This window comes from Clinocottus analis, unplaced genomic scaffold (genome assembly GCF_023055335.1).
Source record: "Clinocottus analis isolate CAN_PGR_092001 unplaced genomic scaffold, fCliAna1.0.p SCAF_3, whole genome shotgun sequence".
Taxonomy (NCBI): Eukaryota; Metazoa; Chordata; class Actinopteri; order Perciformes; family Cottidae; genus Clinocottus; species Clinocottus analis.
The window spans coordinates 17,685,013-17,709,864 of NW_027176042.1; the positions used below are offsets into that span (position 1 = coordinate 17,685,013).

General features: G+C 41.5%; 1 protein-coding gene across 5 annotated transcripts in view; it reads left to right on the forward strand.

The window, feature by feature from the left end:
- Positions 1–21,226, forward strand: part of arhgap9 (Rho GTPase activating protein 9) — a 37,513-nt gene extending 16,287 nt beyond the window's left edge. For 2 of the 5 annotated variants that reach the window (XM_068594302.1, XM_068594304.1), the window contains 17 exons: positions 1,274–1,525; positions 2,556–2,648; positions 7,104–7,169; positions 8,913–9,059; positions 9,228–9,326; positions 10,151–10,212; positions 10,358–10,445; positions 10,875–10,970; positions 11,336–11,434; positions 11,888–11,993; positions 12,393–12,512; positions 13,881–13,979; positions 14,922–14,999; positions 15,312–15,365; positions 16,113–16,247; positions 17,905–18,010; positions 19,780–21,226. In XM_068594302.1, the coding sequence (XP_068450403.1) occupies positions 1,274–1,525; positions 2,556–2,648; positions 7,104–7,169; positions 8,913–9,059; positions 9,228–9,326; positions 10,151–10,212; positions 10,358–10,445; positions 10,875–10,970; positions 11,336–11,434; positions 11,888–11,993; positions 12,393–12,512; positions 13,881–13,979; positions 14,922–14,999; positions 15,312–15,365; positions 16,113–16,247; positions 17,905–18,010; positions 19,780–19,966 (1,887 nt within the window). In that variant the 3' untranslated portion in view covers positions 19,967–21,226. The remainder of the gene's footprint in view (positions 1–1,273; positions 1,526–2,555; positions 2,649–7,103; positions 7,170–8,912; positions 9,060–9,227; positions 9,327–10,150; positions 10,213–10,357; positions 10,446–10,874; positions 10,971–11,335; positions 11,435–11,887; positions 11,994–12,392; positions 12,513–13,880; positions 13,980–14,921; positions 15,000–15,311; positions 15,366–16,112; positions 16,248–17,904; positions 18,011–19,779) is intronic. The other 3 variants (XM_068594305.1, XM_068594306.1, XM_068594307.1) reach the window with 3 other exon arrangements.
- The last annotated feature ends 3,626 nt before the right edge of the window (positions 21,227–24,852 follow it).

Here is a 24,852-nt window from a genome sequence, read left to right on the forward strand (position 1 = left end):
ACATTTCATATTTTTATTTGATCCTGTTGAGAAATTCTCCCTCTGTTCCGAATCACATACATTTTCTTTTTACTTTTAGTACATTCTGCAGCTGCCCTTACAAAGTAAGTACTGCTGCATGCATTATTCATTCAGTTGGGAAAAGCTACTTCGCCATAACATTGCACCTTAAACTTTGACCCTCTTGCTCATATAATTGTTGTGCAGATTCTTGTGGGCCAGAACGGGCAGAAAACCACGCTGGCTTGCATTCTGCGAGCTGTGAGCGGGCGAAGTAGAACGTCCAGTTATTTTTGGCATACTTTTAAATTTAGCCACTGAGGTGAACGGTAGGAACCAGTGAGACAGGAAGCTCAAGAGTCAGAGCATCCCCCTGGAGTAACCTAACACACACACATTTATACACCATGTCCCCTCAGTTATTATCTGAAACAACTGTGTCTTATATAACAAGGATCGACCAGCTAGCCAGTCAATCAGTTAGTGAATTATGTCTCAGCTATATTTCGTGGAAAGATGATCTTCCATGCATATCTCTTCAATTAATTTCATTGGATTTGTAGATCTCTTGTGTGAGGACAAGTGTTTCTATAAGCTCTGTCTTAAACCAGAGTCTGACGGGTTATTATTACATATAAGAGGTGGAGGGATTTATTTGTTTCTCTTTGTGATTTCTGTCTCTTCTTTACACACTGGGATGACGGTTTTGTAAAAGGCACTGCTGTCTGCTACTTGTGGTGGTTGTGGTTCTACATACACAGCACCATGTGTTCATATTTCCGTAGTAATGCATAAAAAGAAGAAGACATGTTCATACATTTACTCATGCATTAATGAAAAAATACTTCCGGTAATATTCAATGTTGTTCTTCTTGTTATTCACAATCCTGCCGCTCTAAATACTCATAAGCACAGCAAGTTTATATTAATCTGCAGCTGAAAATAGTCTTAAAGTAGCTTCTGCTCAATTGTACTGCACCCAGCTGTTTTACAGTAATATCCAAATCTGTGATTAATAAAGTTCATCAATCCATCTATTAAAAGAAATATTTTGACATTGAAAAAAAACTAAGTTTTGTATTTGTGTCCTGTTTCAATACAAAAAAGGAAAATAATGAATGCCACCAGCTTTAGCATCATTCACCATGTATTAAATAAAATGGTGAGTCATATTGTTTTATATTTTGTTATATACATTTTACATTTGTGTTTTTTTCCTTCCACGTCCACATTTTTCTTTCTCCTTCCCCTCTTTCCTCTTCCTCCCTTCAAGGTCCCAACAGAATCCTATCTGTCCCAGCTGTCCTGGCAGGACTCCCCTCTCTACACTGAAATGCAGCCAGAGAAACGTCTGTCGCAGCCGGAGCCCCCGAGTCCCGCCCCCGGTCAGCAGCCTCTCCAGGTCAGGGACCTGTGGGAGCAGTACTCGGACCTGCCCACAGGCAGAGTCTACTACGTCAACAGCATCACCAAGGAGAGGTCCTGGAAACCCCCTCGGCGGGCTCGCGGACACGACCCCAACAAAGTAAAGCAGCCAACACGGCCGATGTTTGTTACGCCTCCTGAATCTGTGTTTTTCTTTTTGTCTTTCACTGAACATGTGATTAGGTAGGCCTTTTTACAGCGGCATGAAAGCGTCTTTTCTCAAAGGAAAGGATAGAAAAAGGTCAGGGTGTAGAATAAAATAGTCGGCTCATTAATATGCTTGCATAGTTTGACTGGATCAGCACTAAAAAAGGGACCTTTTCAGCTAAAGAACTTCATAAGACCTGAAGAAGAGCACCCTGACTGGCATTTGTTCTCTTCACATGAGGTGACGCAGGAAGGGATTGCACACACAGCGTTCACAGAGCAGGTTTCCACCGCTGGAAGCTGAAATCAGAAGCACGCGGGGAGACTTTTGTACGAGTTTGAGTACACTCATATGCTCACTTTGGGACGGGGTCACATTGAACGTAACACTTGAAAAGTTGCTGCATAGTAACTGCTCAATGTCATTGATATGAACACATACATACACACATTTATAGTGAGGTTGAAATAGAGATGAAAAGGTTGATCCCACTTTTGTATCTGTCCGTTAAATACACGGCTACAGCCATGAGGCGGTTCGCTTCGCTTTGTTTGGATGGACAGCCTGTCTGGCTCCGTTCAAACCGAAACAATACAACTTTGAGCACAAGCAGTTTACAGGAAACCAGCATAGAGTCCTGGAAGTTTTCGTCCAAGAAATCGTAACCCACCTTAAAACGGTGCTGGTTGGAAGATTTTGTTTCATTTTCGAGAGATGCTAGTTGTTTCACCCTGTTTACAGTCGTTGTGCTCAGCTAAGCTCGTCGGCTGCTCGCTGTAGCTGCACATTTAATGGACAGACATGAGGGCGGTATTGCTATAGCAAATAGGTTTTGGCCAGTATTGGCCATAATTGCAAACTCTTCATATTTTTGTTGATTCTGTGTGGATTCAACATTACAGTTTATTTGAGGCTGTAGTTGATAGATAATAATGTATCCTTATCCTTAAGATCTTTCCAGTTTCACAATCTGTTTCTCCAGCAGGCCGGTCCAGTTCAAACTCAGACGTTACCCAGAGAAACCAGCCATCTGTCGCTGCCGCTTTCTGAAGCTGGCAATGGAACAAGGCACACGGTGAGCCGGCTACACTCTTAAGGAAGTGGTCCAATTAGGCAGCCAGCATGACATTTTGTCTGATTTAGCGAGAATATTAGTTACATCCTCTACAATGGTAATGCCAACATCTTCCACGGCAGTAATTATGTGATGTATATTTAGGGGTGATGAAGATTAGGTTTGCTGTAACTGTACTGCCAAAATGAATAACAGGAGTTCCACTTACACAACGATGTCACAAGACTTGGCTCTTGTTGTTTTCTCCACCCTCATCTGTAACTCACCACAGAAAAGCAACAAGTGCACACCCAAGAAAAGCAACTTGGCCTTTTGAGTATATTTTGTTTTCTTTGTTCTTTGTTTTGTGCTCGATGCACTGTTGAGCACTTTGAATGTGTGTTGTTTTTAAACTGCTATTTGAATATACTTGGGTAGGAAGGCTATCTCACTAAATAAAGGCATTTATCATATTACATTATATTGTAATATTATTCATTAATCAATTAATTAGCTAAAGTATGTATTTTGAAATTCAACCACACAACGGGCATTGCATTTAGCTTTCATTCAATGAACTCTGTCACAAGGAAGTTACGACCATTATGGTGAGAATTTGAGAAATATGTTGATGAAGCGGTTTGTTTAGCTTTGTTCAGCGAGACAACTTGCTCTGCCAAACTAAACAACTTCCTTGTCATAACTTCATTGTGACACGGAAGCTATGAGTTAAAAGTGATCAACACAAGTGTGTGTTGATCACTTTTCAACCTCTGCGTCTGAAAAATGAAGCCAATGCTGAAGTGCCTCAAAGCTGCATTCTTTCTCATGGCCATCAGGGGGCGACTGCACAGGTTGCAAAAAGAAGTCCAAATGTATAGAAGTCTATGAGAAAATGACTCTACTTCTCACTTGATTTATTACCTCGGTAAATATTGTCATCATGGTCTTGATCGCTAGTTTCAAGACATCAATACATCATGATGTTCATTTTGTAAATGATGGTCCCATTTAGAGTAAAATAGATTATAAAGCAGAGTTTGCTTTAGAGCGTGGCTACCTTTTGATTGACAGGTTGCTACCGCGGCGTTGTCTGGTCGGGTGGTTGTTTGTGTCTTTTTTTGTTGTTGACATCTTTAACCCTTTCACTGTGTGTTTTTAGTTCATTACAGTTAATTGTAACATTTTCTCTGAGCTCCACTTCTGGTTCCAAAAACAAAAATGGGGACGGCCAAAACGCAGAGCTCGAGTCTTTAAAACGTCAGTTCACAAACCATCGCGTGACGTCACGTGACCACATCCACTTCTTAAATACAGTTATGATTGTCTGCCAAGTCAAGGAAACTAAGTGTTTTGTTTAGTTTAGTAAATGTCACGATGCTTTATCGTTCTTAACCTACTGCTCTGTGCTCTCATGCAAAAGAGTATTAATAGTATTAAATAAGCATTCCAATGTAGCATTGCTTCAGTGCAAACAGCTGTGCTTTGGCAACTGGCAACAGAACAAACCACAGTAAGACGACAAAATGCACACGCCTTCTGCCTGGTTTCATGCAAATGAATCTATTGTTAGCGTCGATCTGTTTCCCAGAGTGCACACGCTGTCCAGAGCAGGGAAAATGCTGAGAGAGGCCAAATTAAAAAGGGGCTTACATTTTTCTAGGTTCCTCATTGATTACTGACCGTCTCAGCGCCTTATTTATTCATCTCTTTGTGAACTAACACACACACACTTCCTCTCAAATGGTGTTTTTGTTGGGCTAATCCCTGAAGGGAATAACAAGGTAATGCCTTTTGATCTGATGCAGATGAGTAGAAGCCATTAGGGCCGCGCAGAGGGAGGCAGGGGACTCTTTTAAATCCAAATCGTTACAAAACATTGCTAAATTTAAACCACTCACTGAAACTTCTCATCAGTGTTAAACCCCTCGCTGACCTCACAGATGCTGTTGTGGATAAATTTCCACTGTTTCATTCATTTCCCCATTTTGCAAACTTCATTTTACAACAGTGTTTCTAATCCACGACTGACAATCTGTTGTTTCTGACGTCAGGGTTTTGGGGATTTATGCCAGAGCCATTGGTGACCGAAAAGAACCCGAATCAATAACGACATCTACGTAGTAAAGCGACGCGGGCCGCATGATCCAGATTGCCAGAGATAAGCATTTTGCATCTCAAGGTTGCGTTGCCTCAATGTTGCGTCAGTGTTTCAAATTTAATGTTGCTCATCAAAAAAATACCCACATCAAAGCAGTGATTCCCCCATCAAGTCCTTTTGAGATGCTTTCTGTTGACCTACATGTGTCACTTTTTATTCAGTGGTACATGCATTAAACAGGAACTCCAGAAATGATATATAATGCATACTGCATGGCACACAAGTTAATGACCCAGGTGTTCACAGTCTGAGTGGCCCATATTACTTCATAGCTCAGTGTTTTCTAGTCTAGATTTTATTTTTAATATTCTGCTTGTTCTTTCTGAGCTTGACTCCTGTGTTTATAAATGCTAGTGTACCTGTACATTAATGTAGCTGTATTTCCATTTGGCTTCATACCTGTATACATGCTGCATTTTAAGGGACATTTTTATACTTTGTAGCCCTCAACAAACTTTGTGTAGTTGACAGTAGAGGTGAAACGATCAGATGATTCATTTCTTAGTCAATCAGCAGAAAAAATTGATCTTCAGTTTAAGTTTAATGTTTAAGTAAAAACATTAGCTGTTCAGATTCTCCAACGTAAGGATTTGCTATTTTACTATTTCAAACTAAATATCTTTGGTTCTTCAAGTGTTTGGTAGCGCGGCACAAACGATGCTATATTATCATTAATATGAATCCACTATTGACATTTAGAAGATGTGAGATCATAGAAAAACTCCAGTGCAAATCAAAAGAAGCACTTCCTCCACTATCAGCAGCCACCAGGGGGCAACTCAGATGTTTAGGCTTGACATTTGGGGAGCTGTCATGCTGCCTTATGAAGTCTGTTTTAAGATGTGTTCATCAGCAGCAATGGAGCTCAACGTGAAAGTAAAAGCAGTGCTCTCGAGTTTAATTTTAGGTAAAAAAGTTTTGGTACAATTTTAATTTTAATAAGGACCAGTTTGAATGTGAAAGTTGTGTCTTGTAAAGTTTTACCTCATCATTGTAGTTTATTGATTATTGTAACATTAAATATACATACGATGAGCCTCACACCTCACCTCAAACCTCACACATTTGTATTCCTATTTAGATGCAATTAATTTCCTCTTAAACACAAATATGTGGACATTTCAGTAAGTTTGTTATTAATTTTCTCAAATTAGCTGAACTGCTCCACAATATTTTTATGTGCCATCAAAAATAACATCATGAGTACATTTCTATTTGGCAATTATTTTGCACATAACTTCTGTGCGTGCCTAAGTAAGATAAAACTATTTCAAGTTCCCATTGTCTGTGCCTCCACACGTGCAAACAGAAGTGTGGACAGTGGTTAACGTGGGAATGCCAGCCAAGTTGTGGTGTGATTATTCTGTGTCTGATTGTACTGGCTGGTAAGAGCAGCTTCCCTCTAGAATAGGGAAGTAGAAGCAGGCTGAGACGAGAGGGACAGATGAATGGTTATTACACTTTGACACTCAGAGGAAACAGGGTCGTGATATGAAACGACAGCACTCAAACTGGACAAGAAAAAAGCTTTCAGAAACAGGAGTTGACCTGGATTGTATTGACCCGTGATAATGACCTATGTCGTGAGTTCATATTCATTTCCTACACAGTAGTAATTCCTTTATTGTGTTGTTGTTTTCATTACATGTCATTACCGGTGGGGAATTTCTGTCAGCACGTAGATAATGTCCTGCTTGGCATATGTAGCTGAATGTTTAATGAGGTGTTCATGCTGCTATAGTTCACTGACTTGGCTGTTCATTGATAGAAGTGTTGCTCCTAACTTTGACATTCTCACGACAGGTTCTTTATGTGGACGTGTGGTTCCAGTTCAATAACTAAAAACCAGCAAGCCTGAGTCAAAGTAGTACCGCAGGGTGTGTTTCAGTCTTACTGAGCAACGGCAGCAACTGCCTCTCATTAACTTTAGTTGAATACGAGCATGTGTGTGTGTGTGTGTGTGTGTGTGTGTGTGTGTGTGTGTGTGTGTGTGTGTGTGTGTGTGTGTGTGTGTGTGTGTGTGTGTGTGTTAGTGTGTGTGCTGTGAGGGCGAATCAAGGAGCTTTTTTAGCTGGCAGGCTGTACAGAAGCGTCATTTCATTGTTGGTGTAAGCATTAGCCCGGGTTTCAGGACTTATCTTAACGGAAAACAGCATCCTGTTTTTTTTAATTAAAAAAAGTCCAGAAAGTGAAATATTCCTTGATTTATTATGCATAAAAGCGAGTTGTGTTTTTAACTCAAATGAACTATAAATACTACCTGATCATCGGATTTTCTTGTCTTTGTCTTCTTATCTCTCGGTCTTTGCCTCTAGCTGTCACCTGATTTCCTCTTCGGGACCCACCAGAGGAATACTGGCAGTGGCTGGCAGAGGAAACAGGTGAAACCTGTCTTTTTTTCCTTACGCATTCATTCAGCGCCAGAGGGCTAATGCTATTCATCTTGAGTTTCACCTTGTAAAACCCGTCAAAGAGTAAAGTGAACAATAAGCGGCCTTGACCAGTTTTACAAATTCCTTCTGCACAACAGGATGCATTTGCTTAACAAAACACCGCACAGCTCTGGTGGAGTAGTCTGCCACCTTGACTATGTCACTGTGTAATAAAAGGTCCTGCTGCTTATTATGTTTGCAGATCCAGCACCAGAATCATTTACTATATTTCTGTACACAAGTATGGATAACAGACTTCCTATTCTTCTTTTTAAAGCTGAACACTCTTTTCTTGTTATTCTTGTTGCATGCCTCACTGGGAGGGTAATCCTCAGCGTTTTATGAGCGCTTAAAGGGCTTTGATAGAGGGGATTTTTCCTTATGAAAATCAATGAACCCGAGTCGTTACAATTGCAAAAACTGCATCTCCACTGTATTACTGTAGAATACATTAAAGTAATGCCAGCTATGCTCTTTAGATTCTCAGATATCAGCATTTATGCATATTAAGGTGGTGAAATAGCAACTCATGGTGGTAAAAGAAAGTCTGTTACTCAAGCAGTTCTTCCTGCAACATGTTGCATCACAGTGGGGTGTGGGTGCGCTTGGTGTAAGCCCTTTTTAAAGGCCTCCTCATAGCAACGGAGAAGATTTGCCTCTTAGTGTTAATCCTCCTTGCGTGAAAAGACGGAAAACATTAGGATGGATATTTAGTCTGATTGTTGAAACTAGGTTACAAGGATTGGGATAGGTACTTAATTATGGCTGCTGCTGCATGAAAAGTTGAACCATACACACTTGTATGCGTACGTGCATGGGATTGTGAGCATACATATTTTGCATGTAAAGTAAAGATGCACCTGCAAGCATCTGCCGCTATGCTCCTCTTGTGAAGTGAAGCAAAACATTATTTAAACGTATTAAGGAAGCTGCAGTTTGTCCTCATTTGGTTGTGTGAGGGGCCACTCAGGATATGCACTCATGCTTACGGTCAGTATTTCATTTTTGAGTGCCAGAAGGCTTCAGTTTGTATTTGCAGTTCATACCTGTACAATAAGTAATAATGCAGCGCTGCTGCTGCTGCTGCATTGTTGTTCTTCCCCAATGAGGGATTATTCAACACTGTTGCAGCTTAAGTCAGAATTACTCTGACATGGCACAATGTTGCACAATGGCAGTGGGAGGTGAGGTGACCTTTAAATCCAGTGCTCTAAGTGTGGACACTGCTGTCCATCAGTCAGAGCAACAAAGCTATCATCAATACATCCACTGTATCCAAATGATCCAGTGAGAAAGTAGTCCCACTGGCGAGTGAAGGTCCTCATCCTTAGAACATTTCAAACAGCAGATGTCAGCTACAGCTTTTATGAGAAAATAGGGGAGAAACTGCATGCTTAACTTTTATACAGGCCCTGACCTCTCTGTTGTTTATTTGTGATTTTCATTGTCATATTTGCTGATTTTACGGTTGCACTTTAATGTTGCTCTCGGCAAGAGCATCAGCTAAATACTTAAATATACAGTTATGGTTCTTCAATAGTGCCAGTAGAATTATTCATGAGAAACCAAACACGGATCAGCTCCCACAGGATCCACAGATGTTCAAATATTATATTGTATTTACTGTATAGTGATTGCTCTTTCCCTTGTCCACCACTGACCCAAAATTGACCCCGACCTTTAACCCTAAAGAGCATGCAGCGCGCCGCCTCCTCTGACACCATAAACACAATGGCGTTCAGCAATGCCGATGCCCAGAGCCATAAATCTGACGCCCTGCATGATGTCAAGCAGCAGCTCATCCACTCTCAATCTATGATCCTGCCGGAGAACGGCAAGGTACTCGCCTCCGGAGCACCAACCGCGTGTACCGTATTCACTGACATGCAAAATGAAGAGGAAATGCAGATACACTTTCACACCTTTCATACAAATCACTGGACATGTGCACATATACACATATAGACAAATGAACACTGCTGATGTCGCCCACTTTCGGTCTTTCAGCTGGTGCAGCAGTGCAGGGATTACTCCTGTAATGTGGCCAACATCGTCGTGGAGCCTCCGTCTCCTGAGAGCTCTCCAGACAGTGATGGCTGCACACCGGTGAGAAAACACCGCCTTTTCCCTTTGATGTCCTCCTTTTCAACTAATAAAATAAAACAAGTTACTTAAAGCTGAAATGTTCTGAATTATAATCCTGTTTCTCAACTCCAAATCCTTTTCATATGAAGTAAAAAATTATTATTATTCAACCATCATTTTAAATGAATTCGGGTGTCATGAAGTCAACCTAGTAACTCAGTATAATCCATAGACATCCCAGGTAAAATATTGTATTGGGAACTATAAGTAAAAAATTAAATAGAGAACTGTCCACAGCGAGGTCTTTGGATTAATTTTGGTAATTGTATCTGGGAAAAATACATTGCACTTGAGTTTTTCAAATGTAATTTCTTCGTATTATTTGAGCACAGCGAATAAACTAATTCAGCAGTGGATATCTCATTCCTGTTATGATAAAATACATTAAATATCACTATCTTTTCTCTTCCTTTGTTCTATCTTTAAAACTCCTGCTATACCTCAGTTTGTTCCTCTGTCTTTATATGCTGTACTCAACACTCATGACTTCATAGTTAGTGTTAATTCTTCTCTCTTACACCTTAAACAGGGCCATACCGCAGTGGGAGATTTTAGAGCAACTCCCCTCCCGCTATTTTTTTAATGATGCAACGTTCAAGCTAAATGGGTTCGCTCAGGATGCAGTGTATTACACAGAGGAAAAGCCCTCCGCTTTACTTTACTGTTAACATTGCATTACTCAAGCCTTTCATGCCTACCCTGAGTGAAAGCATTAGTGTAACAGTATAAATATTACTGCTTGAATATTGCAGATGGTGCTTTAAACGCTGTGCATGTGTTCTCAGGAGTTGGAGAAAGCCGGCCTCTTGAACAAGACAAAGATTGCAGAAGGAGGCCGGAAACTGAGGTGAGGCATCTCTGGGGCTGCTCCCATTAAGGACAAAACAAGTTGAATTAGATTGCTTCTATAGTGTTTGAATAAATTAATAGTGAGAATGATTCGCTGGGAGAAATCCCATCTGACAAGTACGCATGTGTTTGTTGGGTTGCAGGAAAAATTGGAGCCCCTCCTGGGTGGTGTTGGTCGGGAACAGTCTGGTTTTCTTCAAAGATCCTAAATCACAGACACCTTCCAGCTGGGTAATAATAGCTCAGACAAACTGTGTTTAATGCTTTTATCCCAGGTATTATCTTTGCAAAAGCAAGTGTAGATGGGATTTAAATGTTTCCAGCATTGTGAATTTTAGTTTGAATCATTGTGAAGTTTATTTTTGAAGCCAGCCTGGAAGCAGGTCAGAGCAGTAGCTTTTGACAAACCCAGAAAGTGAGCACAGAGCTTGATATTTCTGCATGTTTTTTTGCGGTGAAATGACACACATCCACTCAACACGTGTCTTTGACCTTTTGCAGGTGTTGTGTGTGAAAGTTGGGCCATTAAATGGCTCCCCACAAACCACCCAAACTCCATTTTTAGAAACATATATGGGTCGATTCAGCCAACTAATAGAACGATACATGATTATTTTTGGTGCGTGTGTGTGTGTGTGTACCTGTTTGTTCACAAAACAGAAGCCAGGAAACAGTCGCCCTGAGAGCAGTGTGGATTTAAGAGGAGCACAGCTGCACTGGGCCAACGACCTGTCCAGCAAGAAGAACGTCTTCAAGGTTGTTTTTTTGTATTGTTCAGACTGTTGCAGTGAGCTGGTGGACAATGAGGAGGATGTGATAAGCGATGTGTAGTCAAATACAGAGTAATATTTCTGTCAATCTCTTATCAGTGAGGGAAGTGAGAGTGGGAAGCTTTCTTTCACCCGTTCACGCTCCAATGGCCCACAGTGAGGAAGAGGAAGCAGTAAAACATGATTTTCCAGTGAAATGTGGCAGATGACATTTAAGGGACGCACTATCTTAAAAGTCAGATCTCGGATGATTGAGTGTAACACACGACAAGTGAAAAACTGAATTGAATGAGACAAATATGTGGGGACAGTCGTTAGTGGGAACATGGTTTGTAAATGTGTGTTTTGTAGCTGAGGACCGTGACGGGCAACGAGTTCCTGCTGCAGTCAGAGACGGACTCTCTTATCAAAGAGTGGTACAGCACCATCCAGAACGTCATCGACCGGCTGGTGAGACTCACAACACACACACACACACACACACACACACACACACACACACACACACACACACACACACACACACACACACAGAGTTGTAATTTCAAGTTCTCTAGAAGCAGTTAAATGTTTTCCCTGTGGATCGTTTAACTCCTTCCTGACTGGTTCTCTATGTTTTTGTTTATTTATTTGTCTTCAGATCAGATGTAGACTTTCTAATCTCAGCCTCAAAAGAAAAATCAAGTGTCATATAAATTCTGAACCCCAGCCTGATCTTGGTTTCATGATGAAATTACACACCTCTTTTTGTTCAATGGGTTTTAATGTCGGTGTGTAAGTGTTGCTCTGTTGGACTTTTTGAGGAGCCGCTTTTGAACAGATGCTTTTAAACAGCATGCGGTGTCACGTTTGTATGTGACGCAGTTAACACAACGAGTGTATTTTACTCTGCCTGCTTTCCAGGACCGCGAGAACCCGTTAGACAATGTCCTCCTGTACTCTCTGAGGCGAGCGGGCAGCGTGGAGATGCTGGAACACAGCGGAGACGAGGAGGACCGCAGAACGTCGCGTAAGTCGTAACGCCGCGACGCCGCTCATCGCTCAACTCCGACTTCCTTCCTTCTCATAGACTCGGCCCCCCGCCCTCCACCTCGGTTTACTCTCACTCCATCGTCATCATCACTCTTTCTTCTTTTTCTAAACTTCCACACAGGCTTCTTGCATCCCTCCATCCTCTCCTCCATCCTCTCCTCCATCCAGCCCACTTATATTTTCACACGGCCCCCGTGGCAAATAATCCCCCCGTCAGTTCTGTCTCACCTGCGTCGTCGCCCGGCCCTCCCGCTTTTCATCCTCACCACCATCCCGTCTCATCTGCTCTCCTCCCCTGCCGCGGCCCACCACCCCGCACTGACCTCCTCCATCTCTTCCTCTTCCTCCTCCACCTCCTCCTTGCCTCCGTCCGCAGTCCCTCGCTCGTCGTCCAACCTGGAGAACACAGAGAGGAAGAGAGTGAAGACCCGGCTGAAGAAGCTGATCCTGAGGAGACCTCCTCTGCAGGCGCTGCAGGAGAAAGGGCTCATTAAAGGTGAGATTTCCTTTTGAACTTTTACACCGTTTGAATCCCAGTGTCCTTATTTTACTCTGAGACTGCACTTCTGCAGCTTAAACTATGCATTGAACTTTTCAAGTGACGTTGAATATATTTTTCTGTTTAACTAAGCTGCATCACAGTTGTGATAGCTAGCAGGAAATATGAGAATTTATGCTGTGGTGATGCCACATCCCCTCGTGAATATGCATCGCAATCCTCCTCACCTGTTTAGTAAGAGCTCCTCCAAAAACATGACGTTTTTCACACTGCTTGTCTGCGAATTACAACAGTATTGTAACATTTTATTGCATTTATTCAGCCGACGCTTTTATCCAAAGCGACTTGCAGTAAGTGCTTTTTAGCAAATAAAGACCCAAATAGGTGACAAACTAAAGGAAGAACTTGAATAGATTAGTGGAGAAACACATTGAATGCAGATACCTGTATTCAGGGGTCACGGAATGGTTTGATTATTACAGTTTTATCCGAATCAAATGTGTGTGCTATGGCCTTCAGACTCATCAATTATAAACCAAACTGAATACCTCAGGAAGATTCCCTTATTTGGTGTTAGACGGCACCAAATAAGGGAATATTCTTTGTCAGGAAGTTGCTCATCTCTTCAGAGTTCAGACACTTACGGTGACACAACAGCTTACTAACAATCTTTAAGTTGTTTTTTCCTTTAATTTGTCACTCAGCAAATGTGTCACTGATCTGCAACTTTATAACTTCTTCTATAACATTTCCTCTACCATGAGTATTTCTGAATAGCTGTTCCTCATAACAGTTTTTTTGTTTAGTTAACGTGATAGCGAGCGGTTCACACCCAGACTCAAACGGGGGATGTTGCATTTGCATGTTCAGCGATCCGAGCAGTGAATTATTTGATTAGCACTGAAAAGCTACAGCTCCCTTATAGCTTTGACATAATTTGTCACCTTAACTACATCCACTGGGAGGCGTAACCGAAGAAGCCGCTTTGATAACTACTCTCAAGTTGTGCTCAGACTGACTGATTAGATGACATTTTCACAAGCAAGTACATCACAGAGGGAACACAAAATGATAAAATGCCGGCATACTCTGGAGTGAAGGGTTGCCAATGATTTATTCTCACCCTATAGGATATGTAGTGCACTGCATGTTGCATCATCAAGGGGGGCGCTTATATCGCTGCTGGGAACACGGAGGTTTCATTCCATAGTGAACACAGTAAATTTATCTCCAGATCAACTTGAGCTTGTAGCTCTTACATCATGTCTTGGCACAGTTATCTGGGAGAGCAAAAGAAAAACTACTGAACAGACATAAAAAGCGTGTTTGTTTCTGTGTTTGTGTCCATCCGTCATCACCCTTCAGATCAGGTGTTTGGCTGTCGCCTGGAGATGCTCTGTGAGAGAGAGAAGAGCACCGTCCCTCGCTTCGTCAGACTTTGTACTGACGCTGTGGAGAAGAGAGGTACAAACACCGCAAACACACAGCCGGCTCCTGTTAATGGGATTCCCAACTTGAAGGGGACACGTGAGGAAACACTCGTCAATCCTGTTTTGAGTATCAGTCACTTCACAGCAGTTGTGCGCCGACTGCGCAGCTCAGTGAAATAAATCCCATGACAAACATTTAGTGGAAAATGTTTGTGATTGGCTGACAGAGAGGCAACAAAACCAAACAAAAAACGCACAGAGACGAAGTCGTGACAGCTGCCAGCTGAGGAGGAGATCTAAATGAGAGAAAATGGAGATGTTCAGAAAGGGTTTAGAAAAAATGCTGCAAATACATATTTTATACTCAGAAAAAAATCAATGTTTGGACCACCGTGAGCTTGTCTTATGGTTTCACATTGAGATGTTAACATTCAAGGCGTCGTCTGACTGAAAAAGATTTCGGACAAAGTGGAAAAAATACAGAATATTATCATATGAGGATGTTAATAATCAACGGGCCGGACTTGTTCTACAATGTCTGACATTGAGGACAAAGCAGAAAGTCAATATCATATCAGAACTTCATCTGCACTTCATCAAACATCACGCTATAAATTACTGTGAGGAAGTAGGGGGGTCATGTGATCATCCAAAATGTTACTTTTTCAGACTTTTTTTAGATGTCTAAATGTGCCAAGATGTGCTTTTGCTTGACTTTATTCACACGCTTTTGGGCACTTATGCAACAAAACAAACTTCCCAGGCACACTAAATTATGTATGTGCAGAAAAGTAAAACAATTATATCAGCTTTGACTGCCTTGAAATTTGAGGAAACTATTTTCTTATTTTACTTTGTGAAGTCGAGCTTAAATAATGGAATAAATGGAAGTTTAGTTTTCATGTTGACCTCCTAAAGTGTTAATAGATACTCAGACACTCAAGGGATCTAACCAGCCCTGTGCGGTGTGTTGCAGGGCTGGACACTGACGGCATCTACAGAGTGTCAGGGAACCTGGCAGTGATTCAAAAACTACGCTTCCTGGTGGACCACGGTGAGGATACGGGGGCGGAAAATGATCTTTCTAGATGATAAATGCTTATTGATTTAGTCTCTGACAATGAATGAAATGTTGTGGGAGGAGAGACGTGGTAGCAGGTTCCTTTTTTTTTTTCTTCAGCTGCTTAAAATCAAGACAAAAGCCATTGGATGCTGCTCATTCTGATTATATATGACATTGTATAACCCCAACACACACTCGCTGTACACCTGCTTGAAACCTGATCGCCTCACTCCCACTACATGACTTCCTTTTGATAAAGTGGACGGCGAGGAAAGCCCACCGAGTAACTGTTGGTTTTTGCAGAGCGAGCGGTGACTACAGACGGACGTTACATGTTCCCGGAGGAGTTTGTACAAGGTAGATTCAGACTGGCGAGGAAAACAACAGACGCTTTTCACGTTTTACTCACCCTGCTTGTTTTTTTGTGCCCTACGTGTCTGATAATGTCAAAAACTCCCCACACACAGACCGACACGCAGAGCTGAAGCGTGCACCGAGCAGTTTGCTGGCTGTGCTACCATTTGCTTAATGTATGTGTGTCCCTTAGGCTTTTCTGCTTTAACTTTTCTGATGTAATAACACGCAGCAGGTTGTACAGCGCCGTCTCACACGGTGCATGACTGCCACCAAGTGGACGAAACCGAGGATCAGCTGCAGCTTGTGTAGTGTTTTAATCTCACTGACTAATGTTTCTCATCGTTAGATGCTTGTTTGTATCGTATAGGTTGAACTTCTTGACTCTGAGGTCAAATTTAAGCCGTTTGATTTCTTCTTTTTTTTTGTTGGTTTTCATCATGCCATTTGAGAAGCATTGGTCAGGCCTGGCCTTTAAGAAACAGTGTGCTTAGCGTGTGTTTGTGCTTTTGTGTCTTCTCTGACTTTCACAGACCATTTCTATCTCCCTCTTGCAGCTGCAAGCCTTCATTTTACGCCTCGGCTCTAACGTGAATTCACACTCTGCTCTGTTGATGTCGTTCGCTAAACAATACTGTGACTGTAACTTCTTCTTTGTCTCTCTTTCCCACATTGCCTTGCTTTCCGTTCACGTCCTCTAACCCTGTCCGTCCCTCTGTCTTCTCCTCCTGCTCCCTATGTGTCTCTCAGAGGAGAAGCTGAACTTGGACCACAGTGAATGGGAGGACATTCATGTCATCAGCGGAGCTTTGAAACTTTTCTTTCGAGAACTTCCTGAGCCCCTCGTGCCCTTCGGCTTCTTCACCGACATCGTGGAGACAGTCAGTGAGTGACAGTTTACTGAATAGACCGACCACATTCATGCGGAGCGTCTCTTCATACAGAAAGACACTCATCTAAAATCAATCCAAGGTAGAAATTACAACACTCCCTCGGTTTACAAAGTTTGTATGAAGTAAAAATACAATTCTTAATCGGGCCTTTTATTTGATTCTGTGTGGTGGACAGCAGACAGGAAATGAGAGGAAAGAGAGAGACGGAGGATAATATGCATGAAAGTCCCGGGCCAGACTCAAAGTGGGAATGTTGCAATTGCATGATCGCCATCTTTTAACCTCTAAGCCACAAGGATGCCCGCATATAATACTTGAAAATCTCACCTTATTATTTTTTTCCTCTGGTGGGTTTTTATTTTGAATACTCACAACACTGCTGTGGTTTTTATGAGTCAAAACGAGTACAGTCTGGGTTTGAGAGTTTACTCCCCTCTTAACTTCTATTCAGGTTATTTTGTATAGCCCAAAATTACAAATTTGCCTCGGAGAGCTTTACAATCTGTACACATTCGACATCCCTGCCCCGGGACCTCCCATCGGATCAGGAACCCCCCCCCCCCCCAAATAAAAATAGAAAAAAAACCTTATACAGGGAAAAAAGACTTCAACTTGAGCTCTTTCACACTTTCTCAAACTGTGGTGAAAGTCATTTTCATAATTATAGAAAACACTGTATTTACAGCACTTTTCTACCACTAGGAAAAGTTTCACAACACCACATATATCATGAAAGATATATGGACACAGTCAAATATAATGCTGCTTCTCAAAAAACAAAATTGGTCGAGTTCCAACACGAGAAAAGAATAATTACAGACTGACAAAACTGAAATTTATTGCGCAGTATTGAATTTAACTGGAGTTGGTTTTGCAAAAAACATCCTCACGTTAGCTACAGTTTTTTCACGCTTCTCCCATAATCCTCCACTCCTACGTATTATTCTATATTTTTCTTCTTGTCTAAAACCAACAATTTGTAAGGCCATGCTTCATTACTTTACAACTTCCCTATCTTAAAAGCCACAATATTTTATTAAAGGCCAAATAATATTTGAGTTTAAAGCTCTTACAGCATCACAGTAAAGGAGCATGTCGTCCAGCGCAGCTCAATTATGTTTTGAATAGTTTTGAACAACGATGTTGTTCTATTGTATTAAAGAATATACCAAATCAGGTCTTCATACAACTGATGATCATTTTTTACCATGAAAAAAGATAATCACCAAACTTTTCCTTCAACTGTGTTCTTCATCGATTATTTTTGCATAAACCTCTGTGATACAGTATCATACTATCTTTTACTTATCCTAAAGTAGCTGTAGCTAATCTGGCCTTTAAAACATGAATTACATTCTGTTAGAAAAGTTGCATATTAGGAATACAAGATATAAAATGTAAATGCATTCTTGCTATGCCTGTTTCTTACCAATCCATGGGACTTTTTTTGTTGCACAGTTCAGTTTCTTATCAAACCACGGTGATGATTGTAGAGGATTGCATATTGCTTGATTAGATTAGATCGTGGATGCTCATAGAGTACATGTGATATCAGTCTCTGGGTGTAAATCAGGTCTGCGACGCTAATTATGCTCATGAAATGATGACATTTATTGTTTATCTGACACGTCTCTTGCTCTGTGTTGCAGAAATGTCTGACTACATGGACAAAGTGGATCGTTTGAAGTGTCTGGTGCTGAACATGCCTCCTCCAAACCACGACACGCTACAGTTCATGTGTTGCCATCTCAAACGGTGAGGAGGTGGAAATAAACAGCATGCATTTGTCAGTGTCTTCGACGTCTCTCTCTGCCCTGAAACGGGCACAATTCATAATGCAGAATATTCCCTCTGGGATATTCCAGCACAAAGGAATGAACCAGATGCCCCTTGTCGGAAAACATATCTTCGCCTCGCGCCTCCTAACTTTGCTTTGTGAATCTGACCACAAGATGGGGTAGTTTCCTTGTCAGTCTCAGTCATTTTCTGTCCGAGATTATTTGGCCACAGCTTTCAAAGTATGCCAGGGCTGCACCAGCATCACACTGTTGTTAAGTTTGGGTCCCTGTGAAGATGAAACGCCTGGAGGAAGATGAATGGTGTACGATGTTCTGCGAGCCAGTTCCTTTTACAGTACATAAAATGTGTGTTTTTTACCGCCTATGGTTTTTCCTTCCACTCAGGGGTGAGCGTTCGTGTTCTGAGGCCGATGTTTGTGCCAGGGTGTGGTGGGCTCCATGAATATGTCAACTCTGTGTCCTTCTCTCTCGTTTTCTCCCCGCTGTCATTCCCCCCTCCCCCCCTCCTCTACTCTGTTTCTCATTTATTATCTCCCCGCTCAATCAACCCCGCCGCCTCCTCTTCGTTTCCTTTACTTCCTCTTCATTCTCTTCCTTCTCTTCTTTGTATTCTCCCTTTCCTCTTCCTCCTCTCTTCCTCCTCTTTCCATCCCTTCCTCCCTCCGCCGTCCCCCCGCGCTCTCCTCCTTGCCTCAAAGGTCCCATGGGAGCCTTGTGGTTCGTCTGCTGGAAGGCATACCAACACCACCGCCGCCACCACTGGAACCTCTCTTTTCTCTCTACCCGCTCCTCTCCCTCTCTCTCTCTCTCTTTTTTCCTCCTCTCTTTTTAATGTGGAAGTTTTGAGCAATTGCTGGCTGCTTCTGTGGCTTGGTGGGAATGGCATTTTTAGAAAGAATGCCTCATGCTGTGGCTTAAACCCATTCTTGCGTCCCCCCCAATCTCTCTTTCTCTCTCTCACACACACACACAAACACACACACACCAACATAGGTGGATACAGGTGGTGGATTTAGCCTATTTTGTGCATATATAAAATGCACATACAAGCAAAGAAAAAATCTCACTGGCTTATTCTTTTTCCTTGTTTGCCCAGAGTGTGTAAAGAGTATCAAGATGTCACATGCTGACTGCAAGAATGAATGCACATTTAGCAGTCATCTCTGTGAACGCAGTCCCAAAGATCTACAGCCACGCTAGCGTCTCTGTGAGGGGTTTGAACTAAGTGCTAACGTCTGCATGCTAACATGCTCACAATGACAATGTTTTGCAGGTTTAAATGTTACCACATTCACCATCTTAGTTTAACACATTAGGAGGCTAAAACTTGTTATTACAAGTTATTAAAATTCATCCTGAGGGGCATCTGGATGTGTCCACCAAATTTCATGGCAATCCATCCGATAGTTGTTGAGACATTTCACTCAAAACCCACAAATGTTAACCTCATGGTGGCGGTGCTTGAGCAAATGTCATGGGACTACAAAAAAAAAAGTCATTAGAATACATCATCTGAAGATCATTAAATTGAACATTTTCTGAGATATTTCTCACTGGGCCCGTCATCCCTCAAACCATCCCGCTACCACGACAAGAAATTAAAATCCACACAATGCAACAATTTAGAATCAGTGATCAGAGCAAATTTGGTTCTTTTTAATGTGTTTAATTGATATTTTAGATATTAACCCTATCTCTTACTCCCTGTGTCTGATCCCTCAACAGGGTGTTGGAGCGTTCAGGCTCCAATCGAATGACCACCCAGAACATCGGCATCGTGTTCGGACCGACCCTGATGCGTCCAGAGCGGGACAACTGCAACATGGCGGTGAATATGGTTTACCAGAACCAAGCGGTGGAACTCATCCTCAGCGAGTTTGACCACATCTTTGGAACGAGAGGCCCCTCTTGATCTTTTCGGACAGAGGACTGGAGGGCGGGGGGATTCCAGAAAGCTCCTCCGGAGCCGTTAAAAGCACAAGTAGTGTAGCGTTTGTCCCCTTTGCCTGTTGACTCATGTGGTGTAAAATGGGTTTCACATCAAAAGATAATTACTGGGTAAAAAGAACCAGGACAGAAAGCTGCTAATCATGACATCTGGCCTCCATATAAAGCCATGTTCAAACAATAATAGTAAAACAAACCAAATTTAGCTGCAATACTTGTGTTTTTTACTGCAGATGTGGAGTGCATCCCCGGGCCAGTGTTTTTAACTGCTGGAGCGGACACCTCTTTGTCACTTTTCCTTGATCTTTTAGACTGGATCAGGAGGAATAAAAGCCATAAAAGTGATTAGCTGAGTAAAAATCCGATATTTGACCAAGGATGCGTCTTAACGTGGCACTGAAACAAAACTCGGCAGAGCCATCTCACTGTGAAAAGACATGCAGCAGCGCCTCCTGCGGAAAGACTGGACAGATCCCGCTTGCACTGCCAAGCAGAGGATACTGTAAAATATGCAAACAAGCAAGAAGCAAGCTGTGCGTGTAAATGTGACCGCATTCCCGCTGAGGTCATACGGTGTTTCGATGAAGAGTTTGTGTATTTCAGACTTCAGAGGTAAAGTTCAACGAGGAACTCCATAAAGATAAAAGCATGACTTCAGTGCCAACAGGGCAGCAAATGTTCCTTTGTACCAAACAGTACGTTGTAGTGAATGTGGACCTTTGACGTTTCCCTTATTGTACAAATTTGCATCTGTCTTCTTTTTTTTATTAGTTCAAACTCCTCAGATTAAGTTAAAAAAAATATGAAATTGTAAATATGTGAATTTCTTATCATTGTCATAGTTGCACTTTGCATACAGTGTGTAACCTAAACATTATAATGTAGCCAAAATCAAACTGATACATTTGCTTGTAAATGAACAGTGTGTTGTTACAATATTGCTTGGACCTGATTGTTGACTCTCCTGCAATAAAAAGAAAATGGAAAAACTGATTGTTGCAACATTTGGTCTGGATGTGTCTGGTTGTTTGCACCGAGTGATGGGTTCGCGTGAGAGATAGTAGAAGTGTGTGGAGGTATGCGGGTCCCTGAGGCGCAGTGGGCGGAGGCATCCCCTGTGATTGGTGCAAATGCTGCTTTTAATAACAGAACAAAAGAGGAACTAGAAATGCATATGTTTTAAAAATGTGGATTTTCCCCAAAACCATCTTACTCTGTGGCTTTGGTAATTTTATATTGACTGTGGGTTTGGCAAAGGACAAAAAAGAGCAGAAAAGAGGGACAAGGGGGAGGAGAGCTCCTCGATGTTGCATTTTATTAGATGTATTTATTCATTTTCATGTTCATATTATTTCATGTTTTGTGAGTGATTGAGGAGGAACTGAAATGATGTGACGCTGATTGATGGGGAGTCATCTGAACTTTTCATCATTGTGCGTCCAAGGTCATCCTTACATTTGATTGGCACAGATTGTTTTTCCTACAACAGCCACATTTGTTTATTTGATCCAAATGCTCTTATGAATGTATCCTCACAGTTTATACATGTTTATACATTCAGTACTGCGGTTTCTGCATTTTTTTCTCTCTGGTCTTTTGACAGTCCAGTGTCCCGGAGCCTCCTCACATCAGATCAAATGTTTTCATTCATTATATTATGTGTAAAGATAATATAACCCCTTCAAAATAAAAAAATATTGAGTATCAGGTTTTTTTTAATTTTTTTTTACCGTATCTTTTGTTCTCTCTCCAAATTCTGAAATTGAAGGGATTTCTCTTTCAATAAAAGCTCGGTGGCATTAAGCTGCTGCAGCCTCTCGCTCTGTGATGTGTTTTATTTCACTTGGTGATAGGGCGCTAATCACTCCCTAAAATAGATTCAGTCCGTCAGGGACACAATCAAACACTCCGTTGTAATCAGCAGCGTGTTGGCAGGGCAAGTCAAACTCTACTTTGTCCTTTAATGCGGCACTTCTTTCTTTCTTCTTTGACATTAATCACATGTGATTTTTGACGACAGTCTGAATATTCCTTAGTAGATCTAGAACATTGCAAAATATACATCCTGTATGATAAGTAGTTAAATGTGCAGGCATACATGGACCGATTAAATGTAACGGCCAGACCTTTTCTTGCATCTGCAGTCAGTTATTTTATTTTGCTGCACCACTCGAACAAAACCTTTTTTTTTTGTGCCTGTGTATGTATTTATTTAAAAAATTGTGGAGGTAAGAGAACAAGAAGATTGTGAAATGGGTTCATCTATTACATGTTTTCCATACAAGTAACTCTCAGAGCTGATTTACATTTCATAGTCCAAACCTCTTTAGGAAGTGCACATTATTGTCATTTGCTTGGGCAGCTATATGTAAATGAAACTGTACGTTTTGTTCTTGTGTAACAAATACAGCCGGGATGGCGCATGGCAAACGACGGGCCTTTTTGTTACTGAATATCATGGCTTGTATCTTCTTTGACGTTGTTCACAATGTTTTTGAGAAGAGAAAAGAAGAGATTCATGAATCAGTCTCATACAAAACTGAAAAACAGTTTCTCTGCCCTCCAGCGACATGTGTAGGTCTGTTCATTCTTTACGCGCAGGCCTGCTTGCTCTGTTGCACAGTTACGGGGAATCGAAACTTTCAAATGCTCAGCAACTAATCCGACAACCTGTCGCTCCTGGATGGGACTTGCAGCAATCTTACAAGTGGTGCTGATGTCTGACTGTGTTGGTTTTTGCAAACCACAAATATATGACAAATACATTGTTAATTTAATGTCGTCTTACTCAGAAAAAGGTCAAAACACAAAGAAATTGTTGGTGCGACAATGTGACTCACTGCCGCTGATGCGTGGCCAAAAGTATCTGACATACGTCACCCGTTATGGTTTGTTAATGTTACGGTTAGCCAATTGTTTACTCAACCTACCATTAACCTAAAGTTTAGTGCATCAAATACCAGCAGCGCTGCGCAGCCCCTGAATGCCTTTCGCCACATCCACAGATTGACAGGCACCAAGCGGCGCATATGATGAATCATCTTGCAAACAGACACAAAAAGCCACAAAAGAAAAAGTTTGTGAAACAGAGCGGGCTGCCGCTCATGAGCGGTGATGGAAACTGTTGACTGTGATGGGAAACTGAGTCGATAGACCTCTGCTGAGCTTCAGAAGGGTCTTGTGCTTCAAGATGTTTTTGTTGGAACTGAATTTGAAGTAGTAGTAGTTTAAAAGTGATCATTTTTAATTAAATTCAGTTTTATTTTGTATAGCCCAAAATCCCAAATTACCAATTAGCCTCGGAGGGCTTTACAAACTGTACACATACGACATCCATGTCACTCACGTCATAGTGTGTTGCCCTCTTCTGAAATAACTTCATAATTCAACCCATTTCTTAGCCACTGAATGATCTTTTGGTTACAGTTATTTAAAACTACAGCAATATGTTTTTTATTCAAACAAAAGAAAAATGCTGATTTAGGATCATATTTCAAAAGAAAAATCGATGAAGTACAACATTCTTGTGACAAGGTATGTACAATTTTATTATATTCATTATAAAACATATATAAAAAGTTAATACAAAAGTTGCATGGGTGCCAGTAAATGATAAACAACAACAAAAAACACTGCTTGTAACATTATCAAAAGAAGTGTGCAGACGCTGAGTGAAAGTAAACCTTTTCATGACTATATTTTGACCCAGAAATAACAGGTAAGGAACTACGCACGAGAAAGATGGCAGTTGGCGTGTCCAATTTGCATATCTTTGGTAATAAATACACACACACACACACACACATTATGACCAAAAAGTGTCACGGCATGCATGAATGCTGGAGGCTTAGTCACACCTCATGCACCACCGTCTTATCTCGTCGTACCAAGGCTTTGTCGGATTACTCATAGTGCCGTGAGTACATCCGAGGCACTTTTCACGCTGACTCCCCTGCAGCCAGAAAGAGGAAGTTAAGAGCCGAATGTGTCCTGAGTCTTGACCCTCTCTCCACACCTCAACAAGCAGCTCAAATGTGTGGCCTATTTTTGTTTCCAGGGCGTGAGAAAACGGCACATGTAAATTATTACGAGAAATAGGTGATATTTCCGCATCAGATGAAGTGAAGCAGCTCTGTGTGATTATTACACAAACAGTGCACGTTTAGATTCCTCCCTCAAAGGAAAAACCCCCCCAAAACTTCCTTGTTTACCCTCTTTAACATACGAAGACGCAGGATTGACTGTCCCTTAGCAAAGCAGAGAATTTGAAAGGTGCAGTCCTCTGCTTTCTGTTTGAAAAATAAATAAACAACCACCTCCCAGTTCTTCCTCTTTTTATTGCCCGCTCTAAACTAGTAAAATTGCTGTGAAAAATGACTGCTGATAAGTCCAAGCCACTCAGCGCCTTAGTTAACCTGAAGAGATGAGGTGTTTGTACCTTGTTATTTCACAGCATGAATGATACAAATAAGTACTTCCATGCAATCTCAAGCCCTCAATAGCTTTGGGACAAAGTAATAGTTGCATGTGTGTATTTTCATGTCAAACATGTTCCGAGTCATTGCTCATTTCTTAAAATAGAGGTATGGGTTTATGAACGAAATAATACCACAGGATATTGAATGTTAAATAAATATACTAACTGAGCATCAAACGAATCTGATTGAGATGACTATCTGTAACATTGAAGTTCTAATGTGAGCTTGCTAAAGTAATGGATGTCTTTCCATCACTGCAATCAAATCCTTCCTGGTTTCTTCATTCAGCCACTGGTGTGCATCTACATGTGAACAGTCAAAATGTTTCAAAGCAAACTGGATCCTGGACATAAAAATACAAAGGCCTCTTCTT